This window comes from Podarcis bocagei (assembly GCF_964188305.1).
Source record: "Podarcis bocagei genome assembly, chromosome: 2".
Classification (NCBI taxonomy): domain Eukaryota; kingdom Metazoa; phylum Chordata; class Lepidosauria; order Squamata; family Lacertidae; genus Podarcis; species Podarcis bocagei.
In genome coordinates, this window is record NC_138126.1 from 104,397,818 (window position 1) to 104,420,755 (window position 22,938).

Consider the following 22,938-nt stretch of genomic DNA (forward strand, 5'->3'; position numbering starts at 1 on the left):
ATAAATTATGGACTATATAACTAAATGAAAACACAAAAACAACTGAAATAAGGTATTAATTTGCTGTTTATTTTTCATTGTAAAGATGGCAGGGGATGGAGGACGTGGGGAAGTCTGGTTGATTATGAAAATGGATCTGAAAAAGTGAATTTCTTCTTTTTCTTTATAACTTTCTTTTCCTTTCTGTAAAACCGCTTTTGTTGTGTTACTGATGTTGTATTTTTACCCTGGAAAAAAGCAAATAAAAAAACCATTATAAAAAAAAAAAAGAAAGTAGGGTGGTGGTGTGGAAATCCTTAGCTCTGCTTAGCAGCTGATTTATCTATTTTTTTAGCTCCCCATCATTCAGAGGACTGGACAGTTCAGTGCTATTTAAGTATTTATGAAAACGGCAGCGTCATGCTATCTATCTAAGTACCTTTATTACCACCACTGTTTTATACAATGCAAATGTTGCTTGTCAGTACAACCAACCCTGAACATATGTGTCAGGGGTTTAGGTGCAGAGGCACGGGCAAGGGAGGAAACAGAGAGCGAAGGGGAGGAGACAGAGGAAAGGATGAGTGATGACGACGACCCGAGATCTCCCAGTCTTTCCAGTGAATCAGAGGATTCACAGAAAGGAGCACCAGTGGCCAGGGCAAGGGGGGAGTCTAGGGAGGCACCCCAGGAAGATAGAGCCAGAGGAGACTCAGGGGGAAGCAGCTGGAAATCGGGACCAGCGTCACCGCCAGGAAGCAGGGAAGAGGAAAGGAGCCAGGAGGGAAGCGCTGGCAGCTCACCACAGGAGGGAGGGCAGGAGTCAGGAGTGGCCACACCTCCATCGGGGAGCGAAGAAACGGTTAAGAGGAAAGTGGAAGGTTGGGCGCGCGCGCCAAGTTCAAATGCAGAGGAAGGCGGCGCAGTGAGCAGCCCCGAAAGGGAACCGGGTCCTAAAGCCCGGCGCAAGGAGGCAGAAGGGTCCGGGTCAGCGTCAGAAGAATCCCGGAAGGAAGAAGCCCCGGGGGGTAGAGGGACCCAGAGGAGGACAGTCAGGAGGAAAAGGTGGAGCAAGGCTAGGATATTAAGTTGGTGCGCACGGGGCGGAGACTCAGACGGAGCCTCGCCGATCTAGCTAGTAGACGTAGAGTTGCAGACAGCAGCGTGAGAATGGAAACTGTAATTCAATAAAGACTTTTACTTAATGACCGCTGGCTAGCGTGATCCTCTGTGAGCTAGGATCTGGAAGCAGCTCTGACAATATGCTTGTATATTGAGTGGGGAATAGCACAGAAAAGGTAGGGGGGAACTCCAAAGATTAGGTGTGTTAGTTGCGTGTGAAAATCCAACCTTAGGGAAGTTCTTGCGATCTCCAACAAGAAGCCACTTGTAAGCGGCGTCTTCTGCCTTGCCATTCCCAACAAACTGAGATCCAAAGAACAGGTGATGTTAACAGCAACCGCAGGCCCTGCTGATTTGATTCAGGACCATTGCACTGAAGGGGTGGGAGGTGGGAGTTTGAACCTTTCCAACTAATGTAATTTCCAATTAAAACTGTGCCTCCCAATGCTCTTTGCCTTGTTTCTGTAAATACAACAGAAACAATGTAAAGATTTGAACTCACTAGCAGGGTTTGAGTAAACACTTACAATTAACAAAAAATAAGTATAAAAACTATAAAGATGAGAATAAAAGGATAAGAGACAATAACAATTAATATAGAGATTAAGCAGGGGGAGTTAATATGGGGGGACGGGACCAGAAGAGGAAGTTGAGGGAAGTCGGGGGGGGGAATTTTGATGATTGGACATGTTATAATAAGATACAAATGCAAAATCCAATAATTTTTTTATTAAAAACAAAACAAAACTGTGCCTCTCAATGCTTTTTGCTCATTGCCACAAATGGTGGCACTATGGGGAGTGGATGGTGGATTTTAGTTGGTGACAAAGAGGAGAGACTGAAAGGTTTATAACAGGCACCCCCAAACTCGGCCCTCCAGATGTTTTGGGACTACAACTCCCATCATCCCTAGCTAACAGGACCAGTGGTCAGGGAGGATGGGAATGGTAGTTCCAAAACAGCTGGAGGGCCAAGTTTGGGGGTGCCTGGTTTATAACCACTCGTCACCAGCAACATGACCCCTATTCAAATACCTGTCCTCCATGAATGCTATTAATTAAAAACAAACAAACATAAACACCCAAGAGGTCTTGTTCATGGATCTCCCTTGTCACATCTAGTTTGGATCCGAGGCTCAACAGGAAGTAGGGAAGCATTATATGAAGCACAAGCAACGTAGCAATGGGCAAAAATGGAACATCTGTATTCAGACCCAGTATACCTTACGATCACTCAGTACTGGAGAACAATTACCCAGTACTGCAGAACAAACAGCACCACCTTGCCCTGCTTATGAATTCTCCAGAGGTTGACAAAATGCTGAACTAGAAGGGACTTGTGGTCTCATCTAGAGCTGAAAATCTTATATATTTTAAGGGAGTAATTCTGGAGTCTGAAGGATCAAAAGTCATTTACTGCCTCTGCTTCATGAACCACCCCCAAGACATTTTGGCTTTCCAGATATAGCTGTAAAAAGTCCTCTAAACCAGCAAGGCACGTCACAACACCCTGACTCTCGGGACTCCAGCACACACGACAATCAGCACACCCTAAATGTGTGCGGAGTTTATTTCTGAGCTAAAATGCCCACCCTGAGGGCCAGGCCAGGACTGAGGCATTCAGGGCGAAGAAGCCTTTGTCTGACAAACACTTTGTATGCTACAGGCTTAGGTTTCTTCACATCACTTGCAATCACATAAACGCCACTCCTCGGGGTAGACGGAAGGAAGATATTTAGACCAAATGCCCTTTACATTTATCTCTCTATTCCCAAGATGAACACAAGGAGAGAAAGAACACAAACAAGAAGCTTCGGAACCTGATACAGAGAAATAGCAGCTCCTTCTTGATGAAGAGAGAGCTGTTTCTTTTGTTAACAGATTTTCATCTCTGCCATACCAAAAAAAGAAGAAGGGGGGAATCCCTTGTATGTAGAAAACAGAAAGGGTGCATTTGCAGCATTTGGGGGGGGGGGTTTCATTACGGACAGCAAGCGACACAGCTCAGAGAAAAGGGCCCAATCCTGCAAAATAAAAGAGGCCTCAGGGGCCAAGCAGCTGGAGTATTTGATCACAGTTAGGGTATCTGAGTCTCATTTCATCTTACAGAGGATGGATGGCCATCCACCAGTCTACTCGGCTGGAAATGGGGACGTGCCCTGCATATTGGAGAAGGGAAAAGGAAGCATAGTGTGGTCAACGTCAGGATGGGTGTTCAGAGTCTTTCAAAAGCAAAGGTTTAAAAATACACAGCACCCATTATGCTACATAGGAATGCTTGAGGAATCCGACATTTGCAAATTCCAGTGTGAGCTGACTAACACCCTCTGGACTTCAGCAGGTCAGAACTCATACACCAGATTTCACGTTTCCTGAATGTTCTGACATAGTTATTGGCTGAACCAATGCCTCAAAATGCATATTTTTGAGAGAATATCACTTTAAACCACATATTGAAATAAATACAGTCGTACCTTGGGTCCTGAACGCCTTGCGAGTCGAACGTTTTGGCTCCCAAACGCCACAAACCCGGAAGTGGGTGTTCCGGTTTGTGAACGTTTTTTGGAACACAAATGTACGATGCAGGTTCCGATTGGCCGCAGGAACTTCCTGCAGCCAATAAGAAGCCGCGCCTTGGTTTCCGAACATTTTGGAAGTCGAACGGACTTCCGGAACGGATTCTATTCAACTTCCGAGGTACCACTGTATTTAAATGCACGTTTTTGTGCAGTTCTTTTTTCTTTCGGCTTGCCGATTAATGAGGAAACAGGAGAACGGACTTATGGGTGAACACTCGTCAAAGTGAGAGTAGAAATAAGGCTGATTCACCTTTCCTTACAGTGCTGGCTTCCACTGCACCAGGAACGGCAGTGGTGTTAAGACTCACCCCCAAAAATAGTGCCGGCCACCTGGGTTGGGACGTTCACTCAAGGATCCACCATGCTTCTGTGTGAAATCCCTGCCTCAAAGGTTACACCACCATTGTTCACATTACAAACAAGCTGTTGTGATGGGGAGACTAGCCTAAGGTCAACATAGGAAGGCTGTAGCAGAGCTAATATTACATTTCTATGCTTCCTGGCTCCCTGCCCCATACACAATCTGTTAGACCATATGGCACGCTCGCAGGGGGCAAAGACGTTTCTCTTTGAATTTGGCAATGACAAGCCTCAATGCCAGAAAGAGCCAACACCACAAGGAAAGTAGGCTTGTGCAAGCCATAGCAACGGGCATTCCGATGCATGTTACTTTTTCGCCTCTAGAGGGAAGGAACTCAGGTCTTATGCTTGTCACTTAAAAAAAAAAAAGGAGGGGGGGAGTGTGAATTGAGAGGTCAGTGACTGCAAGCCTGTCTACTCTGGGATTCATCCGCATGTGACATCATACGGGCCAAGAAGTGTGTGTTATGTTATTCTTGCCCTTGGGAAAAATTATAGGTTTAAGCTTTCGGTTTGGCTTGCCACACTGGTGGTGTAGCAATCTATATTTAGATAGATATGTGAATATACTAGTCCAGAACGTATAATTTTCCTGTGTTTCCAACTCCCAACAAATGAAGGTTGGTTACTGAATGGTCGCCACAAGAAAAAACGAGGACAATTTTGGATTTTTGAAAAGCCTGCTGTGGTAACTAGGTACAGCTACAAAAGAATGAATCAACCCTTCTGTCACCAATTATAGCAGAGACACTTAAAACTGAGTGAGGCATGTTCTAGCTGAGAGACATAATAAGCAGGGGGGAAAGGTGAAGAGCCCAGCCGTGCCAAACTAATGCTAACTGCCCATCCCAGGTCCCCAGCTGAACACACACCTATGTTTTCAGCTGGGTCACTTTTCAGAGAAGCCACAAATCAGAGGGTGGCGAGGACAATGCTATCAGAATGTAAATGGGACTCATCTGTGGATGAAAGCTTCCATCTGTCACAACAACAACAAACCCCCACAACTAAGGATATGCATGTGCTACACCAAAAAACCCCACAAGTTTTCCATCCAGGATAGATTGTGCCAATGCTCAGCATTGGCTTCCATGATTAACTTTTATTGACAGATTTGGGGCTTTGAGATACGCAGCAGAAAGAAAAGAGGGGTGGAAAGAGAGAGAGGGGGAGGGAGGCATGAGAGGAGAGAAGGAGTTTGCAGTCAGGAAGAAACGGAATACGGGGCCCAGGGAAAGCCACAGGAGGGGGTTGCATTACGTAACAGAGATCCCATTTGGACTATTGAGGTTTCTGAGCCTTCAGATGTCAGTGACTCAAAGTCTCCACCCTCTTCTCTCAAAGCAAGAGGTTTAAAACATGTTGCTGCTGCTGTTTTAATAAAAGCCAAGAGCCTCAAGCCAAACTCTGGGTTAGCCTTTGTTTTGTGTATTGCACAAACAGAATGCGCAGAGCCCTGCCCACAGCCCAAGAGGGCAACAGGAATCCTATAATCAGCAATGTCAACTTGACCCAAGATCTGTTTCTGTTTACTTAAATATTCTTAGCTGAAATTGTTGTGATGCCTAATGAAGACACACACATAAATCATTTTAGGCGGGCTTTGGTGGCCCTACCATGGTGTAATTATGTCCGCTTAAGTTCTCGTTACCTATCTAGAACGGGGGTCAGTAGCATCCTTAGTAAAGAGACATGACAGCCAACGGAAAATTACACTGGGGATGTATTTGCCTCCTACGAACAAGAAGCTTCTTAAGCACAATGACTCCAGAGTGAAATATAACCCCTTCTCCCAGCTAGGTAACAAAAGGGTCACAACCCAGTCAGATGCTGTACCTCAGTGGGCTGTAAAATATTTTGATTAAAATGAAGACGAGGGGACCAGATGGTATCTATCCCGTACAGGCCACCCTGACCCTTTGCCCTTAAACAAAACTCGTTCCACCCTGCAATCTCTAAGCAGCTGAAGTTGCTGGTACTTACGACTGACAGGCGAAAGACATGCCAAAGATAGGAATGCAGCGAAAAATGCCCTCCCAGCGTGCGTAACTGACCCGCTGCAGCCACTGCCCGCCAAAGAGGCCGTGCTTGAAAGCGGAGAGCACGATCTGCAGCCAAGGAAAAGAAAAGAGAGGTTACAATCTAGACAACAGAGACGCCAAACCCAAACCAACGTCTGGCAAGCCAGATTGCAACAACCAGATGAGCGCCGTGAAAACGATTAAGGGGCCAGGCATCCCGTTTGGTTGCGAGTGTGAGCCTCCACCCTGGGGGAGGCCTTGCGCTGTGTCCCGTCTCCTTAGGCCTTGCCCTCCCCCCCCCCCACAAGGTGAGTGACCAAACTACAGTTCTCATAAGGTTCCACACATTAACAGTGTGCCACACACAGAAAGGGTTGCTTAGTAAATTAATAAATGCTTAAGTCAAGTAAGAACTTAGCATATGAGGTTCAATATATGTAAATATACCAAAATCTTGAGGGAGAATTTCCTGAAGAAAGAAATTAAATATTATAGCTTAATCTAAGAAGAAATGTAACATATGGACTTGGTTTATAAATTTGCTTATAAATATATCAAAACCGTGAGAGAGAATTTACTGAAGAAGCCCGAGACTCTTCATAGGCGAAACAGGTGACAAACGCCGGCACCCTGGCTAATTCTTGTGCGTAGCATCACCGACATCACCGTTTGATCCAACTTAACTTTGTGAATATCTACAGGAGCCTGGCTAAAGGAACCTTTAAGGACTGAATCTTCCTTTGGACACAATTTGAATGAGTTTTCTGTTTCTGGCTTCTGTAGTGGATCTTGTACATAGCTCTCTCAATTTTGGGATTATTAATATAAGATTTAGAACGTAGAATGGTTTTTTAGTGTTTTGTGTGCCGCTTATGTGATGCTTACTTTATACTGGTCTACTACACACAGAAAGGGTGGCAAGAGAACTGAGGCTTACTCTCCACCGATTCTGCCATCAAACGGATGCTTTGTACGCTACTCAAACTTTTCACTGGCATCCCATCCCTTTCCCATATTCAGGACAAACTCCTGGCCTCAGCTTTAAAGTTCTCTGAGGCTTTGTCCCATGGTATCTTTTGGGTCCCCTTTCCTACCCTACCCTTCTTGTAATCTTCAGCTCCTCCAGCTCTATCATCCTCAGCCTCCAAAACATCTTCTGCTCTCTAACACGACTCATCTATTCTCCTTAGCTGTCCCTCTCTGTGTGTGGAACTCCTTCCTGAGACATGTGCCATCTCTCTTTCCTCCTTTGGAATCGTTCTTTTCTATAAGGGCTTTTGATTAACCCCTTTAGTCCTCATTTCCAGTTCCAAATTTAAGTATGTACAATCTGTATTTGTCACATTTACCCCTTGTTATCCTGGCCTCTCTCCCTGCTTTGGTTGTCTTTCTTCACGGTTTCAGAAGGTAAGCTCTATGAAGGCAGGGACCTCTCTCCGTATGTGTGTGAGATATATGTGTGTAAATAGAGATAAATACACACTCATGCATGCACACTTACGAAACTTTGTAAAGCACCATGTGAAGTAGCACTGGTGTATGCTAGGGGTCAGCAAACTTTTTCAGCAGGGGGCCGGTCCACTGTCCCTCAGACCTTGTGGTGGGCCGGACTATATTTTTTTTGGGGGGGGGAGGGAATAAATGTAAAAAACACCAGGCAGGCCCCACAAATAACCCAGAGATGCATTTTAAATAAAAGGACACATTCTGCTCATGTATAAAACACCAGGCAGGCCCCACAAATAACCCAGAGATGCATTTCAAATAAAAGGACACATTCTGCTCATGTATAAAACACCAGGCAGGCCCCACAAATAACCCAGAGATGCATTTCAAATAAAAGGACACATTCTACTCATGTAAAAACATGGACCGTCCGCGGGCCAGATTTAGAAGGCGATTGGGCCAGATCCAGCCCCTGGGCCTTAGTTTGCCTACCCATGGTGTATGCATTATGTTTATTGCAACAGTTCATGAATATTTTTGCATCTTTACACGAACATCACCAGCTTTGTTACATGGTACCAAGTATCCCAGGGATGGGGGACCAGTGGCCTTGCGGATGGAGTTGGGACTCCAGCTCCCATAAGCCCCAGCCGGTTTGGCCAATGGTTGGGAATGATGGAAGCTTGAGTCCAGCAACATCTAGAGGGCCACAAGCTCCCCACCTCGCCACCAAACTAGCCGCTTTCATTCAGCATCTTAAAGAGTTTGCACAACTTTATATGCTATTTCTAGAATGTGGCCTAAGAAGACATGTTTTTTATCTCCCAAATAGAAGCACTGTGGCTGGAAAGTTTGTGGGGGGAAGTGAGAAAAACCTAGGACCGCCATTAGATGTGATGTGGGTATAGAGGCCGAGGCAGAATGCCTGTTTCAGGAGAATTTGACAACTGGCTCAGGGCATGAGGGCCTGCCAAACCCTCAACAAGCGAACCCTGAGAATATACACTCTGTGAGAGAAAGCGAGGAAATTAATCAAGGGATTCTTCTGCAATCTGTGTGGCCTAAGAGCCCATAGTGCACTGTGGTATATAAAATGTGCTGAATCGCTAGAAGCTGGGGACGTGGCATGATCTCCCTGGAAAAATGTGTAGCATTAAGTAGTATATAGAAGACACATTCCCAAGTCTGTGGCCACATAGGACAGCAAGCGGCCTCTCTGTTACGGGTAATGGTCGCCCTCTACCCAGCAGTGCCAGTAACATTAAATACAGAAAGCCTTTCAAATCGAAACCCCGAGCCTATGAGCTCCTGCCAACAGGCAGACCTGGCATCCATTTGAATGTCCTCCGAGAGCCCACCCACGAGGAAAGCTTGGGACACCGTGGAACTTGAAATTTGTATTGCGGTTTCCCTAAGATGAATTAACCACCAGCCACGGAGGAAAACAAAAGCCTCCCAGTCATTAATACTGACCACAAACATAAACACCGTGTAGAAGATCAGAGCCATGGCACTGAAGGACTGTATGGAAGCCATCATGTTCCTCTGGAGACTCAGCGGGAGCACGATGCAGAGGGAGATGATGAAGAGCAGGACAATCCGGAACCAGCCGCTCACCTGGAAGATGAGGAAGAGTTGCAATGAGAAGATCCAAAAGGATCTCTGGGGGAATGGGGCAGATGCCCAGCAAATTATATATAAACCATGCATACGTAAACACAACATATACACACACAATATAAGACACAGCAAGACTGAATGCCTTCCCCACCCACAATACACCAAGATTAAGATTCACTCCAAAAGCAAAGGAAAGGCAAGGAAACGCCGGCTTGCTAGGAAAAGCCGCTTCCCACAGGGCGTTCTGTGATTAACTTACATAGTCACTTGGTGCCACTGTTGCTCTACGAAGCTCTTAGCGAGCCCCACTTTAAAAGCGAAAGCTTGTTGGCTGTTTTAAATGGTAATCCGAACGCAACCTATTTGAATATCTTTTATGTACTTCCAGCAAATAAAATGAAAACTAACCTTGCTGCAGAAAGGGGAAGGGGGGGTGGAAATGAAGGAAGAGATGGAAGTCTTGGAAATTCTGACCCAGAAAATTAACCGGCAGCTTTTTGGTATTTATTGTAGCGGGAGGTTTGGAAATGCCTAGAAATATTTAATACCTAATTTGGCTTTGCTTATGACGCATCTTTTAAACTTCTCGGCTCCTTAATCAGAGCTTAACTACATCAGGCCGGAGCAGATAAAAACCGTGCCAAAACACTACTGAATGTCCATTTAGCTTTTCTGGCCTGCCCCTGCCCCTAGGGATTGTTCTCTGGTCCCTATTTCCCCAAGGGGAATTCAACTGTTCCTCTGTCGAAAAGGCAAACAGCAGATATGCTATCAGTGCTTGCACTTTCTTGACCCGGTTTGCCAGGGAATTCACAATCCAGTTGTGGATCCCTTTTTGGAGCTTTGAGATTAACAAACCAACCGGGTACATCCTAAGGCTTACACTATAGCCCTGAAGTATTGTTCAGTTCTCCAAAGTGCTGGACCCCCCAGGTCTGCCACAGACTTCCCCTACGGTCCTTTAGCATTGCTATCTCCAGGGTTTTTGTCGACAGCGTCAGCGTAACAGGTCCAGCTCTGCCTAGTCTTGCTTCACATCACTACCAAGTCAAAACACTTCACAAACAAGATGAGAAAATCAAAACACTACAACGGCGGGGATGCGGGGGTGCAAACACCTAAGTCCATTCTACTGGGGTCCATGGACTAATGCAATAAATGTTTCTGGATCTGAACATAAGTGTAGCTACTATATAAACAGAAAGAGGTAGTCTTACTAATAAACTAAAGGAAACACGCAGGAAACCGAACACTTGCAGAATATCCATTTGGGGCTGACCCTTGGACTTCTATGTGGGAGTTAAGTTTGCCTTGGATCAGGCTGTTATGGGACAAAGTGCTCTGTGGCTTCAGTGCTTGCTACTAACTTTGAAAACAGCAGGCTGGAGAGATGCTTGGATGCATCACAATAATACTGTTCAGGCAGGACGCATTCAAAAGCAAAAACTTACGCAGAACAACAGGAAAGGGGAAATGTTCTGAATTGCTGGTGATAAGGTCAATACGAAGCAAGCTTACCTGGAGCCCGAACAACCGGGCAAAGAAGTTGGATCCCAAGTCTCCAATAACAACGTAGAAAGCGATGCAGGTTCCTAGCATCAGTCCAATCATACTGCAAGAGCACAAAAATGGGCAGGTCACTCCAAAGTAGAGTGTTCCCTTGGAATGCAGCCCTTATTACATGCCAGGTATGTGCTAACGGCTGCATTCGATCAGCACTCAAACACTGTGAACAGTAACATCATCCACTACTGATGCCCTAGACACCTTTGCTGTGAATTTCCCACCACCTCACTAAAAGGACAGCTTCAGGAGAAGCATTGATTCTGTATATCAGGTGCCTGAGCTTCATGCTCCTTAACGCAGGCAGTGAGCAAACACAAAACGACAGAAATATGGTTGACACCAACTTCGAATCCAAACGAAGACGTCCACATCTGCTATCACCAGAGGCACAGTCTAAGAAAGGCAGCCTAGGCCTGTAAAGTGAAACAAGCAGCCGCTGAGACACGATGGGACTCCAGACGGGCCAAATTTATTAGTGAGCCATAATAGTGCCATGTTTCGGAATGCATTGACATTACTGCTAGCAGTCTACGTAGTAAAAACAGACCTACCTGCACATACAGCATGATCCTAATGGTGAGTATTGCTCTAAAGAACCCAAGAAAGTCACAGAGGATCTTACATGTAAGCCACATGGTCTAGAGCACATTGTCGAAGCTGCTTCCCTAACTTTTCATAAGCTCCAAATTAAACGCGTCCTAAAGCCAGTCTCACGTGGCACATTTTGATTAGTAGCGCAGGTGAAGCCCGAACAGTCCCATTTCACACTTTGTGCATAATGGCAAACTTTGCTCCACCGGAAGAGAATGGAGAATTTGCAGGTCGACATTTTAAAAAGCATGCACGCTTTTCTTTTGTGCAGCTGCTTTCATGTCACGCAACTGTTTTATGAAATAATGTCAGGCTATGGGAAGGGCCATAGTGGAGGTGCGGGGCGTCGGCTTTATGAGACACTAATAAAGGAGACACCTTAGCAGCGATACAACTCGAGGAGGCTTTAACCTCCTCGTGCAGGCATGTTAATTTAACTGCCTTTCCAGAGCCAGGAATGGAACCTCTACTTTGGGAGTGTGCTTTAAAAGGAGCTATTATTCACTTACACACTTTCAGAGGGTGTGAGCAAGTGTAGCATCACACACAGTCGGGGGTGGGAGGAACCAAGCTAGAAGCCCCACTCTCCACAGAGTGGGCTGGGCTTCACCCCCTCCCTGAGGAGGTTGGGCGTTTTAATTAAGTGATCATCCTGGGAACCCGTGCCCTGTTCCCTTTCTCAGCGGCACGGACCACTTCCCCTCCCATTTCCGATCGTATAACATCCCCACAGCAATTACAGAGATTGCTCACATAGAAAAGCAATGGCAAACGAAGCGCTGAGAATATTTTTAGTCACCTCTCAAAGCAGTTTAGCAGCTGGGAATAAGGAAGACAGCCAGGATCACATGACTGTCCAGCATGCCAACGGATTCCCACTTTGAGAACCTCCATCATAAAAAGCAACTTGGTGATGCCACTAGCGCTCAAATTACAGCCTGATCTGTCTGCAGAGCCCCTCTTTTTACTGCGTTAGGGACACACGTCCACAGTTGCAGGAGAAGACAAGTCAGAAGGCTTCCCTAGGTTTCTCTTCCACAGTTTAAACTCTGGGGCAAACCAAGGCTAAAGATGTAGTGAGCAACATCTACCTTTATAGGAGAAAAGTTTTGGTTAGATGAAGCAAAGACCTCTGAACAATGACAGTGGCATTGTGTCATTATTATTGTTAGCTAATTTGCTAATATGACCTAGTGACATCCTGGCTCTACCGAGGGGGATATAATCACAGGCAGGATAAAAAGCCATGCCTACTGAATAATGGACAAGTCCAAAGCCGGAGCGTTGAGCAGCTCTCCCCTGTGTGAAAAGCCAAGTCATCATATGTGATTCGTAATGGGGTGGGCAGCCCAACCCTCCTAACAAAGCAAATGGACCCCATCACCTCCAGCTTGAGAATGCTGGGACTGCAACACCAAGCCATTTACTCCAGCCACCTTAACTAATAAAATCTGCGGGAGTTGGAAGCAAAATTATAACGGATACTTCTAATTCTGTAGGGTCTCGCCCACAAGAATGCGAGGAAACAGCTGTATACATACCATGTTGTTGTTGAAATGGCCAATTGCGTATTCAGATGGGTTTAAAATTACTTTTACCTAACAGGAGCACTGCAATGTTTTGTTCAAAGCTTCAAATGTGCACAACACCCTCCACACTTTTCTGCCTAAATAATTATGGCAGTCATCTGGATCTTAAGCAATAAGTACCTATTGCTGGAGAGTCCAGAACGCTGGGAAGATGTTTGAGAAGAGAAATCTGTGCTTAGAAATGCCCATCCCAGGTGCAGTGGTGGGACATTTGTGGCCCTCCAGCTGTTGGGCTCCCGATTCCCAGCAGCCTCAGCCAGCTTGGCCAATTTTCAGGGATGATAGGAATTGGAAGTTCAGCTAACATCAGGAGGGGAAGAGGATTCTTCACCCCTGCCCTACAGGTTGGACCAATATGAGCAAATACTGTCACGTTCCCTAAGAGAGAGGCTGGAATTAGCCAAGAGAAGCAGAAAGGCCCAAAAACAATAAATGGAACACCAGGCTTGAAGGGATCAGAACTGATAATTTAAACTAAATATAGATAATTTCAAAGACTGGAATTTTGAAGAGGGGAGTGGGGCAAAAAAGAAAGTTACCTGGTTTCCACAAGCATTTTCCCAAGTTTTCCATAGGCATGGAAGGCTAGAAAGAAAAGGGGGAGGAAAACACACACATCATCGTCACAATTATTCAAACATATGTTCAAAACGTGGCATTTTTTTTTAAAGGAACAACAGCCACCAGAGGCTATTCAAGAGGCAGGGCTTTGCTAGTTTTGTATTTCAGAGTTAGTTTTCTTCTATCCCACCGCCACTCTGGGACAGCCCCCCACCCCACGCCTTGGCATACCATTCACAAATCTGAAGCCACATAAAAACAAATTTGGGGGGAAGATTCAAAGCAGGTTCTTCCCTCCCTCCCCCCCTCACCCACAAAAAACCCCAAAAACTCAACAGCACTAAATAGGAGTTACACATGGCAACTATTAGAAGAAGAAAGTCAGAGCGGAAAAAGAAAATATGTGAGCATGAGAGACTGTGTGGCAAAAAGTTACTGCAGTGCAAAATTTCAATCAAGTCCCCATTTTTATTCCTTCCCTCTCGATTATGACTGAACCACTTTGTGTCGCTGATGGGAGGATTGAGATGGTGCCCAGAATGTGCAGCCACCCTGAGAATATCCATGATTCACAACCCACACCAAAGGGATTTGACCAAGAGATTTCTTTTTCATTTCATACACTGGTCACCACTCGCAGCACAAAGCAACCGGCATCCTTGAAATCACCGTTCCTCTGGAAAGCTCAGCTTGTATTTTCAAAAGGCGTTTTACTATGGGGATAAGAGGGAAATTGCCACCTCCGGTTCTGAGGGAGAGAACCTTTTTTAACCAGGGCCTCTTACTAATGCCACACATTCATGTGAAATATTTACAGAAGGCAACAGGGCTTTCAGCCCCTCGGCTCGCACAATGTGAATGTTTTCTTGGTGAAATCTGCACATACAAAAACAGCAAAAAAAGAAAAGAAAAGAAAAAAAGGATCAGCCGCCCAAGCGCAAGGATGTAATAAAATAAGGGATAAGGACAACAGAAAGGGTGTATCCTTCTCCAATGGAAGGCCCAAAGATAAAGCTAGATTGATTTGATTGATTTTTAAAGCAGATTTTCAATTAAAATGGATCAATTAAACAACAGACTTGGGATCCATCTGTTGAGTCAAGCAACTGAGGAATGAAGGCTCAAGATACCTCAGAGGTGGGGAAGGAGGGGGAAAACACTTCCCTCAAATTTCTTTCAAAAGCTCCCTTTGAAGCAAGCCCAACCTAGCTACAAGAGACAGGTTGCTTGGCTGGCTCCAACCACCTGGATCTAAGAGCAGGAAGTTTGGTTACCAAGGTGTTCTCCTTTTTACTTTGGGCTGCTATTAACTGCTCTAATTTCACAGCCCACATCCTCTGGCCAGGTCTGAGGAAAGTGCTTGCGATTTTTTCTTTTCTGCCTACAGAATCAGAGTTGGAAGGGACTCAATTTAGTCCAGCCCCCTGCAATGCAGGAATCTTATGTCCAATGTGGGGCTCGAAACCACAACCCTGAGATTAAGAGTCTCGTGCTCTACGGACTGAGCTACCCTTAAGAATCCCGGTAAGAAATTGTGCCCAACTACCGCCAAAGACGCGGGACAAATCCCCGCGGTGGGGTGTGCTCCCATTGCTCGGTCCCAGTGCCTGCCAACCTAGCAGTTCGAAAGCACCCTCGGGTGCAAGTAGATAAATAGGGACCACTTACTAGCGGGAAGGTAAACGGCGTTTCCGTGTGCTGCGCTGGCTCGCCAGAGCAGCTTTGTCACGCTGGCCACGTGACCCGGAAGTGTCTGCGGACAGCGCTGGCTCCCGGCCTCTAGAGTGAGATGAGCGCACAACCCTAGAGTCTGTCAAGACTGGCCCGTACGGGCAGGGGTACCTTTACCTTTACCTTTTACCGCCAAAGAACTGGCAGAGGCAGCCCACAAGAGGAACTCTTCCTTGATGAGCATTAGAGAACAGGCCTTGAAATAACTGCAAAAATGGACTGAGGAATACTGGATCCAAATGCCAGCTCAGCCATTCGCTCAGCAGAGAGTTTTGTAAAAGTCACATTCACTGAGAGTTGGTCCATGCACTACCTGAGCTGACCAATATATGGGGGGGGGGGGGACTGCTTGCAAAAGCGGTTCATTTGCATGCTGAGTGCTGACATCCTTGCACAAGACAGCAGTGGCTACTTCTGTGAAAACAGATTTCTTGTTTCCAGCACACCCCTTTTACAGAAGGAGCCACTGCGATCTTCCACAAGCATTTTCTCAGGCACTGCTCACATGAGAAGACCACTGGTGGGAGAAGTTATTTATAACTCACTTTCCCACCGGTATATGGGAATAAATGGCTTTTTTGCAGGGAAAAGAAACATAGATACCTGGGCTTACGTTTTAAGCAATAAAGCAGGCTGAAAATTTAAGTTTGCAAATGAATCTCATTCATCTATGCGCAGGCAGCCCCATCAGCATTTCATATTTTAATCTGGCATGTCATCAGTGTCAGAAGACAACTGACTATGTACCGGCAGGGGTAAAAACAGCATGTGAAGCAACAAGCGCCCCCCCCCACCAAACAGAAAAGCAAACCCAAACAGTAGGGGGTTGGGGGAGGTGGAGAATGAGTCAGTGGAAAAGTGGAGCGCTTTGTAAACAGAAGGATTCTGTCAAACACTGAACTTTTGTGCCCGTGTAGAAGGAAAAGTGACATTGAAGAGAACCGTCTTGCGATTTTGCATTAGGCCTCTTAGGTGGATTCTAGTTAATTAGGGTTAAAATTAAGGTGTGCACCTGGGAGCGAAGGGAAAGCTAGCAGAAAGCGAAATAACCTCATTACGTTATATATTATTGTTATGCAGTCCTTTAGTATTACAAAGGACTTGACAATCCTTATTACACTCCTCCTCAAGAAAAAGGACATTATTCTCACCTTACAAATGAGGAATGAAGGCTGAGACAAGTAACTTGCCCAAGGCCGTTTAATAAATCCGTTGCAGATCCAGAATCGGGATTTGGGCCCTCTAGATCCAAGACCAGATGTTCTATCTACTAAATCAAACCAGCTCTCTAATTTATATAATGATAGATACGGAAATGTTTCAAGACTGATATCAGTTCCTATATGGCTGAGGTATAGGCCTAAGATACTAAACTATCAGTGTCTTTGGGTGTTCTAAAATGAGGCAATGAGTAGATGTTTTAGATTTCCTATGTTGAGACGGATTATTAAAGGGATATCAGATAAATTAAACCTATAAATATGTATTTATATGTATGCAGGATCCAAATGGGAGATACTCTACTTTCCACAGTGGTTGTGAGCATGTCATCCATTTATGAACAGCCAGTCCCACTCTCTAGTCTAATTAAACAGATGAAAAAATAAATAAATCTGGGCGTTGGCTGAAGGACAGGGCTCAAGTGATGGGATGCTTTTCCATAATTCCATATAAAATATTCCCTTCATGCAGAAAACTAGAACATCAGGGGGAAAGGTCCTAGCTAGCTCTATGCTAGTTTTCTACACAGAGGGAATTTATTTTCTGTATGGAGGGGGAATTCGGTCATAGGTGCTTGCAAGACACACAAACTGACCTCAGCTTCTGTCTACAGGTCTCATCCATGTCTGAATGTTTATGAAAATGAAACCAGCGCACACAACATTCTTACAGAGAACAATGTGAGACCCAGTACACCTTCATACACACTTAAGTATGCAGACAAAATGGCTTTCAGCCAAGATCCTGTACTAGTTAGAACAACAATCAAGTGTCCACCCAGTACCCTCCTTCAGGAGTTGGGATTACATCTCCTCTCTTAACTTTGCAAACTTTGTGGATACAGTGGTACCTTGGGTTACATATGCTTCAGGTTAAATATGCTTCAGGTTACAGACTCCGCTAACCTAGAAATAGTACCTCGGGTTAAGAACTTTGCTTCAGGATGAGAACAGAAATGGTGCTCCGGCGGTGTGGCAGCAGCGGGAGGCCCCATTAGCTAAAGTGGTGCTTCAGGTTAAGAACAGTTTCAGGTTAAGAACGGACCTCCAGAACGAATTAAGTACTTAACCCGAGGTACCACTGTATCTGAATTCTTGTGTAATGTTTCAGTAGCCCAACAACCAATAGAGAATAGCAGTGGATGAAATATTTTTACCTATAGTCTTGTGTATTTAAATATTTTACCCTGCCTAACTCAAGGGCATCAAGCAGATATTAGTGTATTTCCCAATTTATTACTACTACATAATATTGGGGTAGGAGTGTCCCAGAATACAGAATACTACAGTCGTGCATAGTATTATTCCAAATATGTAATAAAGATTTTATATATACAGAGGTACCTCAGAAATCAAACGGAATCCATTCCAGAAGTCTGTTAGACTTCCAAAACGTTTGGAAACCAAGACGCGGCTTCCGATTGGCTGCAGGAAGCTGCTGCAGCCAATCGGAAGCCGAGAAAGCCGTGTTGGACGTCCGGGTTCCAAAAAACATTCGAAACCAGAACACTCACTTCCGGGTCTGCGGCTTTTGGGAGCCAAAACATTTGAGTCGCAAGGCATTCATCAACCAAGGTACGACTGTGTGTGTGTGTGTGTGTGTCTCGAAATTTGTTTGTAGACACTCCAGAGCACACTTGAGAAAAGTAAGCTTATTCATTATCATTACAAATTTAATATAAGGTTTTAAATAAAATTGAAATATAAAGCGAATCCCTTTTGTGGGAGGCAGCAGAGACAAGAGCTGTCCTCCCAACACCAGCATCCCTGAAGCTTACATAGATGGGGCACAACGAGACCAAGTGAGGCCGTACTTAAGTCCTTTCCGTGGAATTACTTCTACCATCTACATCAAGAAAATAAACAATTCTGAGTGAAAAGCATTAGCTCCTTTGCTTTAAACGATCCTATAAAAGCCCGAGAAAAATTATAGCCACAAACAATAGTATATAATTTAAAAACGGGGACAACATTGCTGCTTCGTTTCTCAGAGACAAATGCTATTGATTTGCCGGACTTGACAGACATCTAGCGTTCCTCTGCCCACCCCGTCTCTCGCTCCCAAACAACATTTAGAGGTGTTTATTCCTATTGTTCCTCTGCCACTTTGGCTTTTGTAGCCAAGGCTTTGAATGCTCTTCCGGAAGACACTGCTTAGATTAAGTTGATTTGTAAAACTTTCCTGCGTCCCTCAAAGCTGCCAAAGCCTCCCACAGAATCGGCGTGGGCTCTGCCAGGATCTCTTGCAGCTGGACCGGTGTAGAAGAAAGCCAGCGACAAAGGCTGCTGTGTGTAGCTGCTCAACCTTGATGCATTAGGATGACTGTGGCCCAGCCTTCCCCGGGGCAGAGGATGCCTTTTTCCCAGGCACTCTCCCTTGCTCTGGGCTGATGGCATCTCTCCCAGGGCAAAGGCGGGCAGAAAAGGGAAGCCATTTCTTTCCGCAGCAATGTTTGTGTGCCAAAAAGTTTGGAAGCATTTACTAGCCCTTCTGTGTATCTAAGCTGCTTAGTTTTTTTGGTTTGTTTTTTTTTTGAAAGGGAAGGGAACCTCTTCTTCCTGGGAGACACTCCAAGGTGAAGAGGACTCTGTATTCAGGCAAAGTAGGAGGAGTGTACAAAGACTTATTGTAACACAGAAGGGGGAAATCAAGGACTGCGGGCATCTGGCGAGAGGGAGAAAGAGCTATGTCTGACTCCCCGTTCTTTTCGCCTCCTTAACCCTACCCTGCCAAAAGAGAGAGAGAGAGCGAGAGCAGTTATAATAAAGCATATCTTTTGTAGAAAGGCTTTAACCTTCAGGACTACACGAGTTTTCTAATTTCTGTTGTTACCAATAGACATATTTTGCAGTGGCTGTGCTACGCAGCTAAATGAAGGAGCCTCAGGCAACAGAGGAACTGAGGGTATCCATCTGTCAACAGTCACTAAGGAGACTGCACATTTCTTTAAATCCTTTGCAGGCAGGGAGACCAGCCAATTCCCCACTCTGGCTCCCCAAGAGGCAACTCAGGAAACGCAAGATGGGGTTATGGCTGTGGGAGGGCAGAAAACAGCATGTCCTGCCATGAGAGTCTTTCACCTCTGCCACCCCGAGGGACAAATCCCACCTCTGCAAGAGGCAAACTTAGAATGGGGTATGGCAGAGTTTCTGTTCCTGGAGCAGCCGCTTTTAAGAAAGCCCAAGAGGGGCTATTCTACCCAGCTTTGTTTTCCAACAAGACGACACATACCAATCAGAAAGGCTTAAATCCTCAGCCCTCTCCGAGCATCTCCTCCCCCACCCAAATCCTTGGGAATCGGAGGAGAGGTCAAAAATAGATGGAGATCCTGGCGCCAAGGCACAGCAGACAAGCTATGAGGAAGAGGGCTGGCGGGCCTTGCCAGAAACCCACACATGAATCTTGCAGATGTTTCGGTTTTCTTGGCTGCTTAGAACTTTGTACACTGTTTCCCCTGACCTCCCCGTTGTGCTGCCGCAAGCACACGATCCAAGGAGCCCACAGTCCATGCCAGGCTTTCTACTGGCAGAACCCAATGTCCTCGGCAGCATGCTGGGCAGGGAAAGTGAGTGGTTTTTGGGAAGAGACCAATAACTTATTCCAGAGACACCCGTCATGCCAGCTCTCTCCCTTAAGAGCACACGTTTGCACCATTATCTTCCTGGATTGTGCAGTCAAAGCAGTTTGGCGTCATCTTCGAAGAGTTAAACGTTTCTGCTACCAGCTGCTATTACAGAAAGGAGGAGAGAAACAAGGCTACCCTGGAATACTGTGAATAATTCAGCTGCAACAGTATGAGTGCCGTAAATTAGGAAGATGGGAGTAAAAAGCAAGGCATAAAATCACCCTTGCCCCCAGTAGACCTTGCTCACCTAGTCCAGGATAGGTCCTGCGTTTGCTGAGATTGGCCGATTTCACTAGGAACATACAGGATTGATGAGTCATCCAGGAGCAGAAAATAAGCAGCAGAGCTCCCAGAAAGATGCCACACTAGAAAGGAGGAAATAAAAGCGCTGGGTGAATAATAAGCACTCTCCACCACCCCCTCCTCTCCCCCCCCCCACCCTACAACTCTTATTTCATGCATTCTTATTGCTGTCCCATAGCACCTAGAGGCTGCCTGGGATGTTTGCAGCCACACACTAGTCTGTTAAGGGAGATCCCCTGCCTCTGAACAGCAGTCAGCCAAAATGTGACGTACGAGTTCAATTTTATTCACACACACACAGTTTATGGCAGAAGACATAGAGCAGCCACCTGTTTACTAAATGGCTCGGTTGCAGCACCTCCTTGCCTGGAAAAGGAAACCAGAGCAATTTATGGAAGGGAACAAGACTACATGCCCTGCTGTTGTGACATTTTCTGGGCGTATTCCAGAACAGTGATCTGTCTCAAGCTCCTACCAGATTCATGTTAAACAAGTTAGCATGCTGTTGATCCAGGAGTTTGAACTCCTCTGCAGAGGTGTTACTGGCTGTACTACCCACTTACAGCGCAAACATAAATTACCCTGTTAGCTACCTGTCCCGGAAAGCATTGTGCTGGCTCCCTCTCCGGACGTATTTGTAGAGGAAGCAAGCGGAAGGAGCTCAGAGAAAGGAGGGGGAGAGAGAGGACATGAATGGCTGAGCGTTTATTGAAAACAATGCATGACTCCGCAGGAACAAGTGGTGCTAAACTTTAATCACAGCTGCTATTTGTTCTGAGTTGTAGCTTTGGAGTTGCTGGCAACTGTGGGCATAACAAACCAATGTCCTGCTCTGAGAAGCCTTAAAACGTAAATAGCGGCAAAGGGCTACTTTCTCAAGGGAAGGCTTATTGACATCAGTTGGCAGCTGTGAGGTTGGACCAACCAGCAAGAACCTCAGAGCCTTCCAAAGGTCTCTCAAAAACACTGCCACAGGTCAATTATTCTCTCTCTCTCTCTCTCTCTCTCTCTCTCTCTGTGTGTGTGTGTGTCCCCACAAAATAAAGGAAGTCATTGCCATTTCCAGGATTCGGTGGAAGCAGGTGAAACAGGATAAGCAAGCCCTTGTCTCCCAGGGCCTGCTGAAACAAAGGCTACACAGAGACCTTTCTGGGCAGAAGTTATACTGGAGTTAGTATCCTACTACTGTGATTTTCCATCAGGTCATTCGTGCAACCAAGTACCACAATCTATTAGCAGCATCTGTTAACAAGCGCTGCCGTGCATTGGGAAAGCATCTGTGACCAGATGTTCATGTGCATAACCACATATCATTTGGTGGTAAGCACTTTTACAACCACAAAGACTTAATTACTACCAGCAGTTCCTAACTCCCGTTAAGTCCAGCACTGAAAAATCAACTATGCCTCCGAGTGTCCGATGACCGACACCTGCGTCTCTTTTACCAGCAGGGGCATCTGTCTATGTGGCTCAAAACAGACACAAGCACTATGAGGTGTCATTAGCAACACCAGTCTTAAAAGTACGACCTCTGATACACCTTAGGAAGAAAAGGCCTGCGCTTCCTGAGGAGGAGATGTGGACACGCCTAATAGCTCTTCTACTACCCATCTCGCTTCCCAATATATATTTTCTCTCTTCTTAAGGTCCTTAACATATTGCAACATGGCCACAGTTCCTTACACAGCGGTGCATTTATTTCCTATGCACTTTTTGGCTGGTTTAAGATCTATTATATTGGCATCGCTTTTCTTTTTAGGCTCATCAGACCCTGTTTACACTTGCATCTTTGCCTACCTTGCTCATTCATTTTAATCTGGGGAATTTGTAGGTAAGAGTGGGAAATGGAATTGTAAGGGAGCTTTATTATTTCTAAATTGCAAAAAGTTCACAACAAAGCACAAGGTTTATTTAAAGGGGGGCAAGCTACAGAAGGCTCTGGGATGGTTACATTATTAGACTGAAGGACTAAGTCGCCTCTTGGGGCATTCAGACCATGATCATGCCAGGAGTTTTAATCTTTTCCTCTCCTGTGGGGAGAGAAGCCCATGAATACAATGAATCTAAGAAGGAAAGCACAGACATTCATTGCAAAGAAGCATACTCTCAGGCTATCACTTGCCTTCAGACATTATATACAACATGTCGCATATTCACAGATACTGGGAATGTCAAAAATCTGGTAAACAGTCTATTTCTCAGTCAGTCCAGGGTTAAAGCCGAAGATGGCAGCTGCTATTTTCAACTGACAACTCAGCTGCTATTTTCTGATCAAAGAACCATGTTTATTATTTGACTAGTCAAATATTCCAGCAAGAGTACCCTGATTCAGATCTCTCTGCAAGAGAAAAATATAACGACATCATTGGTACCATCTGTTAATGGACCTACTTAAATGACTCAAGTGTTTTGCTTTGCTATATGCTAATGCCATCTGTTGGGAAAAAGATGGAACTAACCAACAGCTAAACATCTTGATTGATTGGAACCTTCTGATGCAAAGGTTTGGAGGGTTTGGAATCTCTTCCAAAAGTTACTTGAAAAAGTAATATCAGGTTATCAATTTACTTAGCAGCTTATGAAAGGCATTCAGCAAGTTTAGTTTCTGGTCACAAAAAGCTTGTG

The 22,938-nt window shown here is 45.4% G+C and overlaps 1 protein-coding gene across 2 annotated transcripts in view; it reads right to left on the bottom strand.

The window, feature by feature from the left end:
- The window catches only part of SLC38A10 (solute carrier family 38 member 10), an 81,718-nt gene that overhangs the window by 50,665 nt on the left and 8,115 nt on the right, over nucleotides 1-22,938 (bottom strand). For both annotated transcript variants that reach the window (XM_081180856.1, XM_081180855.1), the window contains exons 2-6: nucleotides 20,258-20,375; nucleotides 13,412-13,457; nucleotides 10,645-10,738; nucleotides 8,980-9,123; nucleotides 6,023-6,147 (exon numbers count right to left, since the gene is read on the bottom strand). In XM_081180856.1, the coding sequence (XP_081036982.1) occupies nucleotides 6,023-6,147; nucleotides 8,980-9,123; nucleotides 10,645-10,738; nucleotides 13,412-13,457; nucleotides 20,258-20,375 (527 nt within the window). The remainder of the gene's footprint in view (nucleotides 1-6,022; nucleotides 6,148-8,979; nucleotides 9,124-10,644; nucleotides 10,739-13,411; nucleotides 13,458-20,257; nucleotides 20,376-22,938) is intronic.